At 44.5% G+C, this 15,550-nt stretch overlaps 1 protein-coding gene across 1 annotated transcript in view; it reads left to right on the top strand.

Annotated features, from left to right (window-relative positions):
* syne2a (spectrin repeat containing, nuclear envelope 2a) overlaps nt 1–15,550 on the top strand; it is a 125,998-nt gene that overhangs the window by 28,965 nt on the left and 81,483 nt on the right. Inside the window, 23 exon segments of the mRNA XM_071201925.1 lie at nt 24–701; nt 1,095–1,229; nt 1,544–1,699; nt 1,799–1,959; nt 2,909–3,221; nt 3,824–3,939; nt 4,257–4,377; nt 5,146–5,306; nt 5,805–5,955; nt 6,045–6,877; nt 7,393–7,551; nt 7,800–7,950; nt 8,145–8,303; nt 8,623–8,790; nt 8,899–9,000; nt 9,089–9,292; nt 9,871–10,076; nt 10,364–10,471; nt 10,557–10,809; nt 11,734–11,898; nt 12,070–13,215; nt 14,387–14,439; nt 14,598–14,640. Of these exon segments, the coding sequence (XP_071058026.1) occupies nt 24–701; nt 1,095–1,229; nt 1,544–1,699; nt 1,799–1,959; nt 2,909–3,221; nt 3,824–3,939; nt 4,257–4,377; nt 5,146–5,306; nt 5,805–5,955; nt 6,045–6,877; nt 7,393–7,551; nt 7,800–7,950; nt 8,145–8,303; nt 8,623–8,790; nt 8,899–9,000; nt 9,089–9,292; nt 9,871–10,076; nt 10,364–10,471; nt 10,557–10,809; nt 11,734–11,898; nt 12,070–13,215; nt 14,387–14,439; nt 14,598–14,640 (5,742 nt within the window).

Below are 15,550 nucleotides of genomic sequence, written 5' to 3'. Positions count from 1 at the left end.
CTTATTTTCTTTTTCTTTTTTAGGAGATTTTTGGAATGTTTTGTTCTCTTGGGTTTCTGCAACATGTTGAAACACCCCGTAAGACTCCAGGAGAGCCAGAGGCTGGGTTATTGGTCGTGGCCAGAACCAAACATGTACACCAGATTGGGAATGTGATGCTGCAAAACCAGGACCCAGGTCTGGCTTCACCTGGGACTCCATCTTTTACGCCTCGACCAAGGATGACAGGTCTGCGAGGTTGGACCAAGAATCAGCCTGCGAATACACATGATAAACCAACCATTGTTATAACTCAAGCTGAGCCTGTAATCCAGTTCTTTTCTAAATCCAACACTCAAGTTTCATGTCCAAGTCAAAAGGATCAACCTCTACCTGCTAGGATCCGAACCCCAGTCGGACCAACAAGTCCAGTTCTGTCTAAACATGTGACGAGTCCAGACCCAGAGGAAAAGGAAAGCTCCTCTTCCTCGAAAAGTCAAACGTTGAAACCCAGAATAAGAGGGCAACCCCACACTGGACGGAGTGATACAACCTCTCCACAGCCTCTGGTGATGGTCCGCAGTGAAGTTCACTCCAAAGCGCAGTCGATGGCGAGGAGCCGGCTGGAGAAGGCCCGGTCTCGCCTGCAGGGACGCATCCAGCAAGCCATCAGGTTGTTTGGTGGCAGAGAGGTGTCCGTGTCCCAAGCCAAGAAGAAACAGGTACCATTTTAAGAAACAGAACCCTAATAGATTTTTTTAACCATCTAAAAATCAGTATATTATATAGTAACATCAACAACATCGTTTTGATGATTTTTAATGAATAAAAGTACATTTTTATTTAAGAGTTTTGCCCTTTTTTTTTTTTTTGCCCCTGCTAACGAGTGAGACATTTCTATGTCTGTCTTCTCGTGAATGTAAAACCAGCTTTCCACCAAGTGTTCCTTATCAAATCCTCACAACAGAGCAAATGCGTTGTTTTATTTGCATCATCCAGACCTTGGAATCTCAAAATGAAACTGAGTGATTGCACATGTCTTTAGAGCTCTGTGTTGTGCTTTGCATAGCCGCCATTGTTTGCATGTTTGTCCAGCTTGATGTCTTTGTGTGCAGAAAGCGTTAAAGATTCTGCAGCCTTCCATCCTCGACGAGTTCCTCAGTGCTGTGGAGTGTTTGGGGGCCTTTTGCACGGGGCCCCAGCTCCAGGACCTGATGCTCCTCTCAGACTCAGTCAGAAAGCAGTGGGAGGTATGACAGGGACTATACATTTAAAAACGGTTTCACCTGAGTGTTATTGAGCCTCTCATTTAACTCTCTGCAAGATAGCCAATATGACTAAATCTATTTCTGAAGATAATGAAATAATAAATCCAGTTTCATGGAACTGTTTTACTCACAATACCTCTTGTCTGGGTTACCCTGTAACAATACAACACATAACTGAAAAGCCCAGTAAACTAACCATTTTATTTGTTTTCTGTCAACAGTGTTGATATTGCATGAACCTGGCACCACTAACATTTGTCTTTAAAGTTGAGTTGGCTTGTTTGTGTCGCACTCAGGATGTACGCAGAGATATGGCTGCCTTTGTTCCCATCGTTTGGTGTCAGATCAGAGATGGACATCAGTCATTTTCTGCTGTGCAATGTGAAACTCAAACTAACACTCTGCACGTAACCACTGACCAGACTGACCACGGCTCTGTGTCGCAGCGCCAGGTACTTCCTAACTCTAACAATATCATCTGAGTGTGCTGTGTGGCAGGCTGTATGTTTCAGACTTTATTTCAGTTTCTCCGAAATGCACATTTCTCCCAGGTCGTCATGGATGGAGCTGCATCTGATGAGGTTGAATCATTACAAGAGCTGTGTGAGACGCTAACACAGGGACAGTCCTTCTGCCAAGCAACCGACCGGCTCCAGGAGTCAGACGAAGCTCAAGAAACACAACCCAGTGACGCCGTGCTCACTTCTGACTGGTAAGATAATGCAAAGGAGATGAAGTACGATGAGGTGTATATCTTAGACGTAACGGAGCGTCCACACTACAGCTTCAAAAAAAGCTTGGAGCTGGGCGTGTCTGTAGCTTGGGGATTTTATTCAAGCAATGCGACCAACAACCAATCACATGAATATCCCGCCCCCGACATACAAAGCAAAAAACTCCGGGGATTTTATGCGAGCAATATATATATAAACTCCCCAAACAGGCGAAAACCTACCAGTTTCCCCCACTGCCTCTGCCACCTCCCTCCATGCCTGGTTCCTCCGGTTTGTATCCCGGTAGGTGAAGAGGGTCTGGTCATACAAAACCGGGTGATTCGCTACGGCGATAGTTAGTTTCTCCTCCGACTTTTTTTGAAATATAGAAATGAACGGCGGGATATCTCTCCCAGCTTAGACGCGGTTTGATTGGCTACGGCTTGAGCTGTCAGATTTTCCGAAACGGGATTTGATTGGCTGGCGCTGGCTACTCCGGCGTCTCCGGCGTCAGAAGTTGAACATTAATAGTTTTATAAAAGCGAACCATAAGATCTGCTTCTCTTGGATGTATTTTCACACGTCTGTTTTCTTTGGTCCAGAAAGGAAGCTTATTCAATGTGCATTCTAGTGTTAAAGTGTTAAAACCAATTTGTGGTAGACAGCACATTGAACATTCAAAGTGTAGTCAGATTTTAGATTAGAAACATCTGTAAAGACAGACGGGAAGAAACAGCATTGTCTGGCTTAAAAATGTACCCTTAAATTAACATTCAGGTTCTTTGGGCTACAAACGGGGAATTGAATTTAAGTTCAAATGCATTGTTTAATTGACAACCTTATTATTCAGAATATTCACTGTGTCATCCTTCCTGTCTATTCATCCTAATGAGATTCCTAATTACCCGGCTCGACCTCCCCCTAAGAAACCTTTGTTTCCCTCAGCAGGGGACGGCAGCCCCGGGGAGCCCCCCTGCTGAGAATGTCGGCCGACACGCGGCAACACAGCAACCGCCAGAAACAAAGCGTGGACAGACAACAACAAGACCTCTCACCTGTGTGTGGCTCTGTGACAGCGCAGCCTCAGGGTGAGATCCTCCACCTGCGAGCTCAGGGTGTCCCGGCAGAGAGGGAGGGGCGACTCAGGAGCTGTGGGTTGGAGAAAAAACTGAAGTCTGCACTTGGATCCAAAGAGCAGCCGCTGAAAGCTCGTCTGCTGCACTTCACAGAGAGCAGCCAGCAGACCCAGGCTCACATACAGGTAGGGAGAGAACACGTTCATTCGATTTCCTTGTTGTTTTTCTAGCTTTCTCTCGCTGCACTAGGTATTTTAGTAACTCTGTAAGCTCCTAGAAAAACATTTACAACTGTATTGTAACCAACAAATGATACAATGTGAAGTTAAAGTCACATAAAAAGCTTATTGGGGGTTTGCTCAGGTGGTTTTAGTGCCAAGGGAAACGGATATCTTTGAGTCCTACCTGTAAACCAAAACAATAACGTTACTTTCCTTCAGTTCCTGTGCCTCTGCAGACATTTAAAATTGACATGAGACAAGTTTCAGTCCAGAAAAATGGTAACAAAAAGTCAAATGCTTTTATTCGACTGGTGTATTACAGGCTAATTACTGTACATCAGATTGTTGCATGTGTTAATATCCCTAAATGAATCTAATTCACTTTATACATAGCATTTCAAGTGGCATTTCCTTAAGACTTCCTAGTCCGAGCAGAACTCTGCACCGTGATTGGCTGAGAGTGACCTGTGAGAGCAGCAGCAGGGCTAATCCTCAGTAAGTGGATCGGCTCTGCTGCATCTCGTTCTCTTCTCGTCTCTGAACTGCTACTACTTCCCATCTCCCAGGCGGTTGTCAGGGGCGACACTGTGGAGACCAAGCAGGAGGCCGCGTGGACCGTCATCCCAGAGACGGCCGCCTCACAGCAGGAAGTGATCTCCTCGGAACAGGAAGTACTGGAAAGGTAGGGAGTTAAAGCTGCACCTGACAGATGAGCGCAGTTGAACATAATCCAAAACGATATTGTATTGTGTGTTTAACTTTAAGTAATCAGCAGCATCCTTTGACAGTGACAATTTGACACATATGTTAGACAAATATTTACATTTACCCCTCTACTGTATGTTGCTGTCGATTCCACCTGTTTGTCATCTAAACAAAATAAATACCTTAAAGACAAAAACAGTCTAATTTGACAGATTTTGCAGCCGGCTCTGTTCCCATTTAGCTTTTTCAGTTTCAGAGAATGTCATATTGATGTATTGAAATCTTTCGCTGCAGGTACAGAAAGTCCTGCTCGGCTTTTCCGTCTCAACTCCAGAAGAACAAACCACATTTGGAGGACGTTATCCCAGACTCTGTCAGCTGTTCTACCCTGCAGGCCCCAAAGAAGCAACGACAGGCAAGTTAACCCTCCAGATTTACTTTACACCCTTTCTCCCCCAGTAGTTTAAAACTCAAGACAATGATCATATTCCACATTTTAACCAACATGCATGTCTCTAGGTATCTTAGTTGACTACCTAAATAACCATTTAAAACATTACCCCAACCTTCCCCCCACAGCCCCCTTTATAAATCCAGAATTCCTATTATGTGACAAAAAATATTTAAATCACCATCAAATCTCACTGACTGAAATAAAATGTTAAAGTAAGATCTTTTTGATGTTGGTAAAGGACCAATAACTAAAGCAGAGGGTAGGTTTTATTTTTTACAATGATACATTTGCATGTAATAGTCACCTCAATATCGTCCTACACAAGCAACACAAATATGTGTAATATGTTGACATGTGTATATGTTTTATACTACTAAAACAGCCTGGACCCCAAGGAACACCGATGCGTACAAAGTGCGTACAGGACATTTGAAAAAGATCTTCATGTTCATTTTATGTTTACCCATTAGACACGTTAAATTGACCCCAAGGATAACAGGAGGGTTAAAGTATCACTTTATTAAGTTCAGAAATGATTTCATGTCATTAAATGTTCACCTTTTCAAATCCTGCTTTAAGCTGTGTATCACTTATGCTCCTTTTTACTTCTGAGTATCTTGTAAAACCTATCACTTAAAGAATGGCTAAGCTGTCATGTTCTTAGTCAATCTTCACAATGTGAAATGATTGTTCTAAATGCTTTGTGAAACACGTGTCCCTCCTTCACAGACTTTAAAACAGGAGACAGAGGCATCATGGTTTGAGCTCCAGTATTCCCAGTACTCCCAGTTCTCCCATTTGATGACCAAGGAAGATGAAGGTGAGGTGGAAAGAAACAGGGAGCAGCTGACTCAGCAGCGCAGAGGACAACAGAGGTGCCTCCAGAGCAGGTAATGCACCTGATCAATAATAAAGTATTGTAGTACCTATAAAGTATTGTAGTACCTATAAAGTATTGTAGTACCTATTTTCCCTCGCTTACCAGTCAGTCTGAGCTGAGCTATGTCATACCTATTTGTATGCTTTCACTGTCTGTCCATAGCCTTTATGTGCCTTGTATTTATTCTTATGTGTGCTTTTTTTATCTATTCGTGTAATATTATATTTTATTATAATGTTATGTTCATTGTGAAGCACTTTGGCAAACCCTCTGTTTTTAAACTGTGCTATATAAATAAAGTGGATTGGATATTGAGTCATCTCTCACGGCATGACAACACGTTAGTAAGAAAAGGTTATTTACCTGTTTGAGTAACATGTCTTCAGCTTTGTCCATGCAGTTTGGTTTTGTTATTACTGAGGGTTGTGTTGCAATGTGATCATTGTCCTGAACTACATAGTCTACATATGTTATTCTAACAAGTAAAAGTTGCTTTTTTTCCCTTTAGGATGACATCTTTGGAGAACACTGCTGACCTGATGGAATCTGCAGACGGTCACATTGTGCTGCTCACTGAAAAGCTGCAGCGGATCGTCAGAGAGTCCGTGGACATCTCCTCCTTCTCCCTGACTGATGCCAGACTGGAATCAGATTTAAAGGTACATCCAGGCTTTGTAAGACACCTAACACTTTAATTCAGATAATGACATATGCAGAAAGTACTATTTATCCCTCTCGTGTTGCCCAGGAGATGGATGACGGACTGCGGTCTGACATGAGAAAGCTTTCAGAGCGAGTTGCAGAAGAGGAAAGAACATCCCCTTCACCGCTCTGCCAGGCTCTCCACAACAGCCTTCATCACCGCCAGCAGCTCAGGCGGCGGCTGGAGGAGGTTCAGGCTGCCGCTCGGGCTCTGAAATGCTTCCTGGCCACGGTAAGAGAAGTGGAGGCAGAGATCCCAGCCCTGCAGGCCAACCAGGACCCCAGAAGACAGGAGCATGAGTCAGACAGGCAGCAGGAGAGACTCTCTTGGCAGGCAGCGAGGCAGCAGAGGTTACAGGCTGCCAGGACCCAGTCTGATGGCGTTGACAGCACTTTAAAGGCAGTGGGGATGACTCTGACTATGGATGGTGCCAATGTGACGTGTCAGGATGTGGTGACGTCATTGTCCCGGCGAGTTCTGGAAGTCGAGAACGAGCTGAAGACAGGCGGGAAGAGGGACGGCACAGATGGATTCTTGTCAGTAAGAATGGAGCAAACCCAACAGCTGCATCCTAAGGAGATACTTCAGACGACACCTGGGGAGGATTCAGCACGGGAGCATCTCACCGCATGTAAGATGGAAGAGCAAGCCAAAAGGAGAAAGCTGGAAGAAGGCGATGATAAAAACACACTTGAGAAGGAGGAGGCTCCAACAGAAGACCAGAGAAGAAGAAGGAACAGCCAAGTTAAGAAAGAAGGAGAGAAGAAGAAGAGTATGGTCCAGAGGAGGTTTGCCTTGCTGGGTTCCCTGAGGGAGATGAGAGGAGCCGCTGAGCAGCTGAGGCTTCAGGAGCCCAGCCTGCCCGCGCTGCAGCACAGGTACCCCGATCTCTGACCGCAAGCTGCTTCCAGTTGCTCAAAGTTAGGAACATATTTTAACCTACGATGCCATGTTTGTAAAGCTGCACCACAACGTCAACATCTAAATGTTCAAATGTATTAAGTTAGCAATATTTTGTCTTGAAATGACTATATGTGGCCTGATGTGTTTTACAGTATTTTGAAAATAGTAATTGACTCAGATAAGACTACAATGGTCAGAATTTGAGCACACTATAATCAGAATACCTCATTAGTCCCACAGAGGGGACGTGTGCATGGCTACAGCAGGAAAGAGCCGCAGACAGTTACTTAAAAGCTAGCTAATAACTAATTAAAGGATAATGTCGTCTTAGTATGACCAAAACCAGCCGGGACATTTACTCAGGATTTAGACTAAATACAAAAATAGCTGACAAAATGAACCTGAGCAAGCAATGCCGTACTGGTGGACTGAAACCATGACTCTAACCATGTCTGCCTCTGTGCAATAATAATGTTGTAACTCCCTGCAGGACTCGTGCTTTGACAGAGCTGGAAAGTGGACTTGCTGGCCACCTCGCTGAGCTGCGGCACATCCGAGAGGAATCCTCACAGTCAGGCGTCTCTGATGTGAGTCAGGCCAGAGAGGCCGAGGAGCTCTGGGAGGAGGCCTCAACAGCTGTGACTGAGCGGTAAGGGGGAGGTTCAGTCCTCTGTGGTTCAGTTACATATCAGAGCCTCGTCCTCGTCCATGTTCAAAGCACAAATCAAAACATGTTGTGTTTTATATATTTTAAGTGTGTTGTTTTAATGATGTTTTAGTGATTTTTTACTCAGAAATACTGAGTAAAAACTGACTCTCTATAAATAAAATGCATTATTATTATTATCAAGCTTTATCTGAGTTGGTTGAATGTGTGTGTTGTGTTGTCCCGTGCAGGCTGGAGCAGTGTCACACGCTCACAGAGCTGCTGAAGAGGTTTCAGAGCATCCGTGGGGATCTGAGCGGGAAACTGCAGAGGGCGGAGAGCACCATCAGTGAGCAAGCGTCCTACATGGGGAGGGAGAACCTGCAGAGACTACACACTAAGGTATACCCCTGTTCCATTTGCATTGAAACCTAACGTGCAAATAAAGTGAAATCAAGATAGATGTTTCGTGGCTCTGGTTCTTCCTAACCCTGACCCTGACCCTAACCCTGACCCTGTGTGTGTGTGTGTTTTATATGTGTGTGTGTGTGTGTGTGTGTGTGTGTGTGTGTGTGTGTGTGTGTGTGGTGTCTCAGGTCCAGGACACTAAATCAGAGCTGATCGGCCTGGGGGACGGTATAGAGGAGGTCCGCAGCGTCTGCAGGCAGCTTCACACTCATCTGCGTCAGATCCCAGAATGCACCATGATCCCATTTGAGGACGAAGCGGATGCTCTCATGGACCGCTGGCTGGATGTGAGTTCCAGTGACTTTTCGTTTTTTGAAAGGCTGATGTTAAATTATGATTTTCAAAATGATCCATCACAGAATCATCTTTCAATTCTCTTGCAGATTATTCATTATTTGATGTCCTGTTATTAAAGCAAGATTGACTACACAAATAGTTTGTCCCGCACTGTTTTATCTGCTGCTGCTCTCATGTGTAAAGTAAAGCGTCCTAGTAGACTGTTTGCCATCATTCATTGCAATTATTGAATGTCTAAGGTCTTCTGTTGAGTCGGGTTGTGTGTTGTAAGATCGGTGCTAGCATTCATTTCAAATACAATTCTTGCAGATATCAGAGAGAACAGATTCCCACCTGGAAAGCCTGCCTCGGGGCTTGACTCTGTGGGATGGGGTCCTGCAGCTGGGGGAGGAGGTGGAGAGGTGGACGGCTAATAAACTAGCAGCATTTGCCGAGTGTCCGTCCTTTCAGACAGAAGAAGACATCAGTGCCTTGCAGGTAGACGGCGTCCCTTATTCGTTCTGTAATACTCAGGTTTGGACCCAATTATTAGCAAGACTCCTTGTTTGCTTCAAACATTGATCTTCTCCCCCTGACTGTCTCCAGAATGAGATTGTGACCCAAGAGGAGAATATGGAGCATTTCCACCAAAGAGCCACGGAGATTCAGGCCCTGCTTCAAAGCACAGAGCCCCCTCTGGAGCTTCAGGTACAGCTTCTGATATAATGCTTACAGACACAGTTGATCGGATCGAGTTCGAACACGTCTCTCGATTGTTTCTCTTTGTCTCCGGTAGGTGGTGGAGACGCAGATGAGGAAGAAGACAGAGCAGCTGCAGGAGCTTGTTTCTGAAGCGGAGGACGTTTACAGGCAGATGGTGGCTGCCAAGGGACAAATCACCGTCAGGATGGCAGAGTGCTTCAGCGCCCTCCAGAACATCCAGCACTCCCTGCTCACTCTCACCGGTGCAGATGTAGCAGCGGTCCTCGCCAAACTTAAGGTTAAAGAAGTTTGTATGTGTTGATAAGTGTACTACCCACTTGAACAATGTATGTCATTTAAAAAAAAAAGTTACTATGTATAAAATCAAAACTATTTAAGAAAGCTATGCCATTATGAATCTACACCAGTGCTTCTCAAAGTGTGGTCCGCGGACCACTGGTGGCCCGTGAGCGCCCCCTAGTGGTCCGTGAGTATATTGGTAACATTTCACATTTGAAATACATAAATAAATAAAAGTTTTCCGCACTCTCGCGGGAATATCTCCACAATGGAGCAAGCTTAAGTTTAAATTGTAATTGTATGATATAGCCCAGCGCAACACCTTCATCACACATGTTTCCACTTGTTTGTACCATTTGCAGGCGATTTGTAATCTGTTCTAGAAAAACGATGTGTCTTTGGATATTTTTGGAGTTAGGTGGTCCGCGAGTGTTTTTGTGTTGGTTAAGTGGTCCTTGGTATGAAAAAGTTTGAGAAACACTGATCTACACATAGTGGAGTACAACGCTAGCTTTTTAGTAGACTTAATAGCTTTTAAAATGCTTATCACCATCAATATCTTATGTTTCTCTACAGGATCTGCTGTTTGAGCTCCAGGCGCAGGACGAGCAGGCGGAGAGTGTGCAGGAGGATCTGAATGTTATGGCCTCCATAGCGAGTCCGGTCATTCTGCAGAGTCTGTCTGCAGACGGGGTGCAGCTGCAGGAGAGAGTCAGAAACACCCAGCAGCTCTTCTCTGAGGCGGAAGAGCAGACTGTGAGGAATATCCAGGATCTGGACAGGTAACCTTCATGTGGTGTAAAGCTTTGTCTAAAGCTACTTGGTTACATAACTGTATTTTGAAATGTGTTTATCGTGAATTTGTATCAAGACACAACGAAATCAAAACCAGACATAGTAGCTAACGAGGATATTTTGATATATGGCCAATTCTTACACTCTAACCAGACGTATTTTAGAAACTCAACTTGTGTTGTACGAGTCTGTGGCGGTACCACTTCTCATGGTTACAGCACATGTGAGTCTGTGTCATGTGAATGCCTGCATTTACACGGTGTGTGTGTTCTAGGCTGCAAAGGGAGAGTGAGCATATACGACAGTGGTTGGAGGGCGCTGAGGAAAAAGCAGCGAAAGACGAGGATCTAAGTGTCCTGCAGGAGGAAGCGCTTCAACAAAGGTAAGCTTTGTTTTCTGATTCCACATGATAAGGTTTCCCCCTCTAATAATAACTGAGCATCAACTCTGCACTGTTTTCCCTGCAGGGTGAGGACAGAGGAGCTCAATCAGCTCGTGTCCTCCTTGCAGAGCAGCAACCTTCAGCAGTGTGCTGTGGTGGAGCAGAGCAGGAGACTGCTCCATCAATACCACAACTTCCTTCAGGGCTCCACGGAGGAGCAGAGCTCTCTGAGCAGGGAGGACTTTCAGACTCCTCTGAAGTCCACTCAACCCTCCGATGGAGATCTGAGAGGAACTGTTGATTCTCCGCTTGGTGAAAACCTCTCCACCAAGAGTCCGGTAAAGTTTCATCCAATAAGAACATATTATTACATTATTACAGACTGAGGTGCCCCATTTTTTGGACATTCTACAAAAAGGCAAAACTTATTATGTTATCTTAACTATCTTTGTTTTCATGTACCGTACTTTTCGGACTATAAAGCGCACCTGCATATAAGCCGCAGCAGCTAAATTGTCCGTCTGTCTTGCTCTCGTTCTGTCTCTCGGTTCCACTTTTACTTTGGCGCGCTACCTGTCTCACTCTTTTCCGGCCTCCAGCTTTTCCTGCTGTAGCCCGCCGCTTAAAGGTGGCGGGCGCGGACCGGTCGTAGAGCCCATAGGGTTAAAGGTGGTTAATTTTACCTTTAAAATCCATAGATTTAGGAGGTCCCCTAGTGGCCGTTAGCTGTACAAAAGAAATGGGGGGAAAAGTCGCGGCTTATAGTCCGAAAAGTACGATAGTTTTTAAGTGGCATTTGTTATAGCAGTGCGTATTGTTATACAGAGGGTGTGGCAGTGTTCTGTGGTTTATTTACTTTCACATTTGTTTACACTTCTTTAATAAGGAGTGCCCATGTGTCGTTGGTAAACAGGTTTTGTAATGATGGATTAGTTTGGATAAATCAAAATAGATATTCATCAACACGCAGATCATTGTGATTGTGTTTTAACAGTTATCATATAATATCATATTGTAGATAATTGATCAGAGTGGCATTAGAATGCAAACCTTAAAAATCCAGTTGTATGAAACTAATATTCAACCAATCTTCACTTTTTTGTGCTAAAATTAACTTTGAAATCAATTGAAATGAACACATTTGGAACATGTCAGGTCGGGTCAATGAACGGAGACTTCTGATTCGTTGTAGAAAGTCTCTGAAATCTTACACAGTATACACGCCCTCTGAGTGACGCTTGGTGTGTCTTAAATGTCCACAGGGTGTGTGTCCCCGCCTCGAGGAAGTTGTTTGTAATGAGGAACAGCTTGGCCAGTCCCTGCAGGCTGTCAATCATAAACTGACATCCCTGCAGGACAAGATGTCCGCCTGTCAAGCTCAGAAAGAAAGCTCCGCTGCTCTGATCACTGATGCACCGGCTCTGGAGGTGAGGTCCATTAAGTCACCTGACTTTGTGAATGACGAACAAGCTACATTTTTTATTTCACATTCTTTAGGTATTAAAACAATGAACAATGTGAAGATGATTGAGGGTTTCCCAACATTAAGCCATCTGTATTGTATGTCTATTTATCTGTGTTTATCTGTCATTTTTTAGGCTTTGTTACATGAAGTAACCGACGTAGAAAAATACCTTTCACAAATTGCAACACTCAAGGACACCATTCCAGCCATGTCTACAGCTGAGGCCCGGGCCAGCCTCTCACAGGAAATCAGCAACCTGCACAACCACCAGAGGGCGCTAGACAGCAGCATCAGAGAAAAACTGGCACTGCTCACAGAAAACTCACTTCCTGCTCACAACAAGACTTTAACTCGCCAAGAGAACATTGAACCATTGCAGACTATCTTAACCCAGGACTCACAATGTCCAGCTATTGGCAAAGACACTTCGGAAGAAATCAAATCAACACACTGTGTCACAACTCTAGTTGGATCCCAAGCGACAGAACTGGACCACTTCCCCCTTTCTACCCCTCAGTCTGAACATCTAGCAGCACAGTCGGTTACAGATGCTCAAGCACACGAGACGCAGTTAGGTGTGACACAGAAGAAAGTGTTTACCATAGTGCTGGACATGGAGATGCCTGACTTCCAGCCACCGGACAACGTACACATGTCAAGTACTCTTGAGAATAAATCCAGAGTCTCTTCAACATTAGATGAGACAGACTTGAACATCCATTATCTAAAGAGACATGCATTAATTGAGCCTCAAGTGGAGGACACCCTGACCCCAATCGTGTTAAAGGAAAGGGAGGACTCTAAAGGTGCCAAAGTATCATGCAAAGGAAAGTCACAAGCCAATCCATTCATGCAACATGAGGTGTTGAGTCCCTCCAAATCATGCGGTGTTGTGACTGAATGTGAGCTCACAGGTGCACATGCAGCAGAAACAACATGTCCGGATGTGAAACAAGAAGACATGACAACATTGTGTCTCGTCGAGAAGCAAACAATGAACTCAGTCTCGTCCGCGGTGGAGGGAGAAGCCTTGCCTGACACGCAAGCGCCTGCTGCAGACACGAAACAGCTGACTGCTGCTGACACTGCTCAGAGCACAGGTACAGGACGGTGTGAGGGGGAAGAGGGAGGGAACACGGGGGGAGAGACGAAACCTGAACTACCCCAGGCCAAAGCTTTGGAAGTGCCAAGAAGACGATGCAAAGCGAGGCTGCTGTTTGAAGGAAGTGGATGGAAGGTACCGGCATCGCTGGAGGACACAGAGGGGACACGGGGACAGGTAGATGTCATATTCAACGTTTTTTACGAGCCACGAAACCTGTGTAGCGCACATTATCACGTGAGGGCGATTACAGCGGCTTTCCATGACCGCAGCTTTATCAACGCAGCAGCTAATGGTTGTTTTAACCCCTCCCACATACAAGTACACATTAGTCTGTGTGATAAATCCTGATGAATCACAGGTGTATGAATGTGATTATTCAATTTGTATAATTCTCGAGTATTCCCCCCCCCCTGCTGATTGATAGTGGGCACTCGATATCTGCAGAGACAGTTCGGTAACCTCAAGCCAAAGTGCTCAAAGGAATTTCTCAGAGGGACATCCTGTCATTATTGTGCGTAATGGCAGGGACCCTTCCCTTTGAAAGAACAGACATTTCTTTCCTCCAGGATCGATGTTGAGGGTCCTAAAATATTCCCCCAAACATTTGTTATTAAGAAACCATACATTTAGTTTCCCTAATTTCACTGCTGATTAGATTTATTGCAATGGGGTGTTTGAACAGCAGTCTCACGCTTCCCTATTAAGTGATCAGGATTCAGAGCACAGTTACAATAAAATATACATTTAAAATAATACCAATAATTTGAGTTCACTTATTCTTCATTTATTCTGCTGATTATCCAATTCTAAATAAATACGATTGACTTGATATTAACATTGCTCAAGATTTAACCGGAAATATTAAAGTACATATTTTCATAATTTGTACCTCCATGAACGTCAACTAACAGTTGGTACATTGGTCATATTCACCTAAATATTGACACTGCTTTTGAGAAGCAGACGGTATCACATTTATACCTTTTGCTCTTTTCCCCTGAGCAAATCAAATCCTCCTCCCGCTCTACCTGAACCCTCCTCTCAGACACACTGTGGTCATGCCTAAAGTATTTCCCAGGACACCTCCCCGTTGTAGATACCGTGCTGCTTGTGTCGTGTTTCGTAGCCCGTTCCTGTCTATCAGAGTTCCTAAAATATCACTTGTATCTTTAGAGAAACAGGGGAGGAAAACTTGGTGATCCTCCCTCGGGGCAGACTGCTCCCACCCAGGCACATTCTTCTGTTAACTGCACTGACTCGCCGAGCTACATTGTAATATTTACCACTGCGGACAAACACATGGAAGCAGGGGGCTAACATGAGACACTGTCTTCTGTGGTCATAGCTGCAGATGGAGGACAGCATGGAGCCTGAGAGGACAGCTGGGGGGGGCGACAGGTGAAATCACCAGAGTCCTTCAAACCCAAGTCCACCTTGCAGGATGTTTTGTCAGAGACCCAGAGCTTGGTGGAAAAAAGCAACATAATAAACGTGAGTATTCACTTTTTTTCTTTTCCTTTTTGTCACGGCTTGTTGCACACGTCTCCGAGTTACAGCTACTGGAGGCTTGTTATGTTGCTCAAACTGTCTGTCAATAAAGTGATTTGTTGAGTCAGATCTTATGTGTACCGTACTTTTCGGACTATAAAGTGCACCTGCATATAAGCCGCAGCAGCTAAATTGTCCGTCTGCCTTGCTCTCGTTCTGTCTCTCGGTTCCACTTTTACTTTGGCGCGCTACCTGTCTCACTCTTTTCCGGCCTCCAGCTTTTCCCGCTGGAGCCCGCCGCTTAAAGGTGGCGGTGCGCGGACCGGTCATAGAGCCCATAGAGCAGGGGTGTCAAACTCAATATCATCGCGGGCCACATTAGAATTATGGTTGCACTCAAAGGGCCGGTGGTAAACTTTAATACTATATAAATTACATAGATAAATATATATATAATATATATAAAATAATGTATTATTTAACAATATTTCCTCTGCATTGGATTATTATTGGATAGGGTAATAATTCATTATTAACTACGTCTGAAAGCAGAAGACAAGTAATTGCAAAGTCTCTTCGGTGCACATCTTCACAAAATGAGATGCATTGTGGGCACATGTAGTTTATGGGCAACGTGCTCCTGTATAGCGGCATGTAACCTTATAATAAACGTGTGTTATATTCTTTGCGAGCTCTTGTGGGCCACATACAATGAAGTGGCGGGCCGGATTTGGCCCCCGGGCCTTAAGTTTGACACCCCTGCCATAGAGTTAAAGGTGGTTAATTTGACCTCTAAAATCCATAGATTTAGGAGGTTCCCTAGTGGCCGTTAGCTGTACAAAAAAAATGGGGAAAAAAGTTGCGGCTTATAGTCCGAAAAGTACGGTATATAAAATATATCTGAATTGATTTGGTTTTAGAAGTTTGTGTGAAAAACAGGTTATTTTGTTAGGTTAGCGGCACTGGTGTGTTTCCTGTAGTTGCACACATTACCTGTAATAAGCATAACAATGAAATTCCT

The sequence above is a fragment of the Pseudochaenichthys georgianus genome, chromosome 24, assembly GCF_902827115.2.
Source record: "Pseudochaenichthys georgianus chromosome 24, fPseGeo1.2, whole genome shotgun sequence".
In the NCBI taxonomy this organism is placed as follows: domain Eukaryota; kingdom Metazoa; phylum Chordata; class Actinopteri; order Perciformes; family Channichthyidae; genus Pseudochaenichthys; species Pseudochaenichthys georgianus.
The sequence above is the reverse complement of the archived record's forward strand: the minus strand, read 5'-3'. Positions and strand labels throughout refer to the sequence as shown.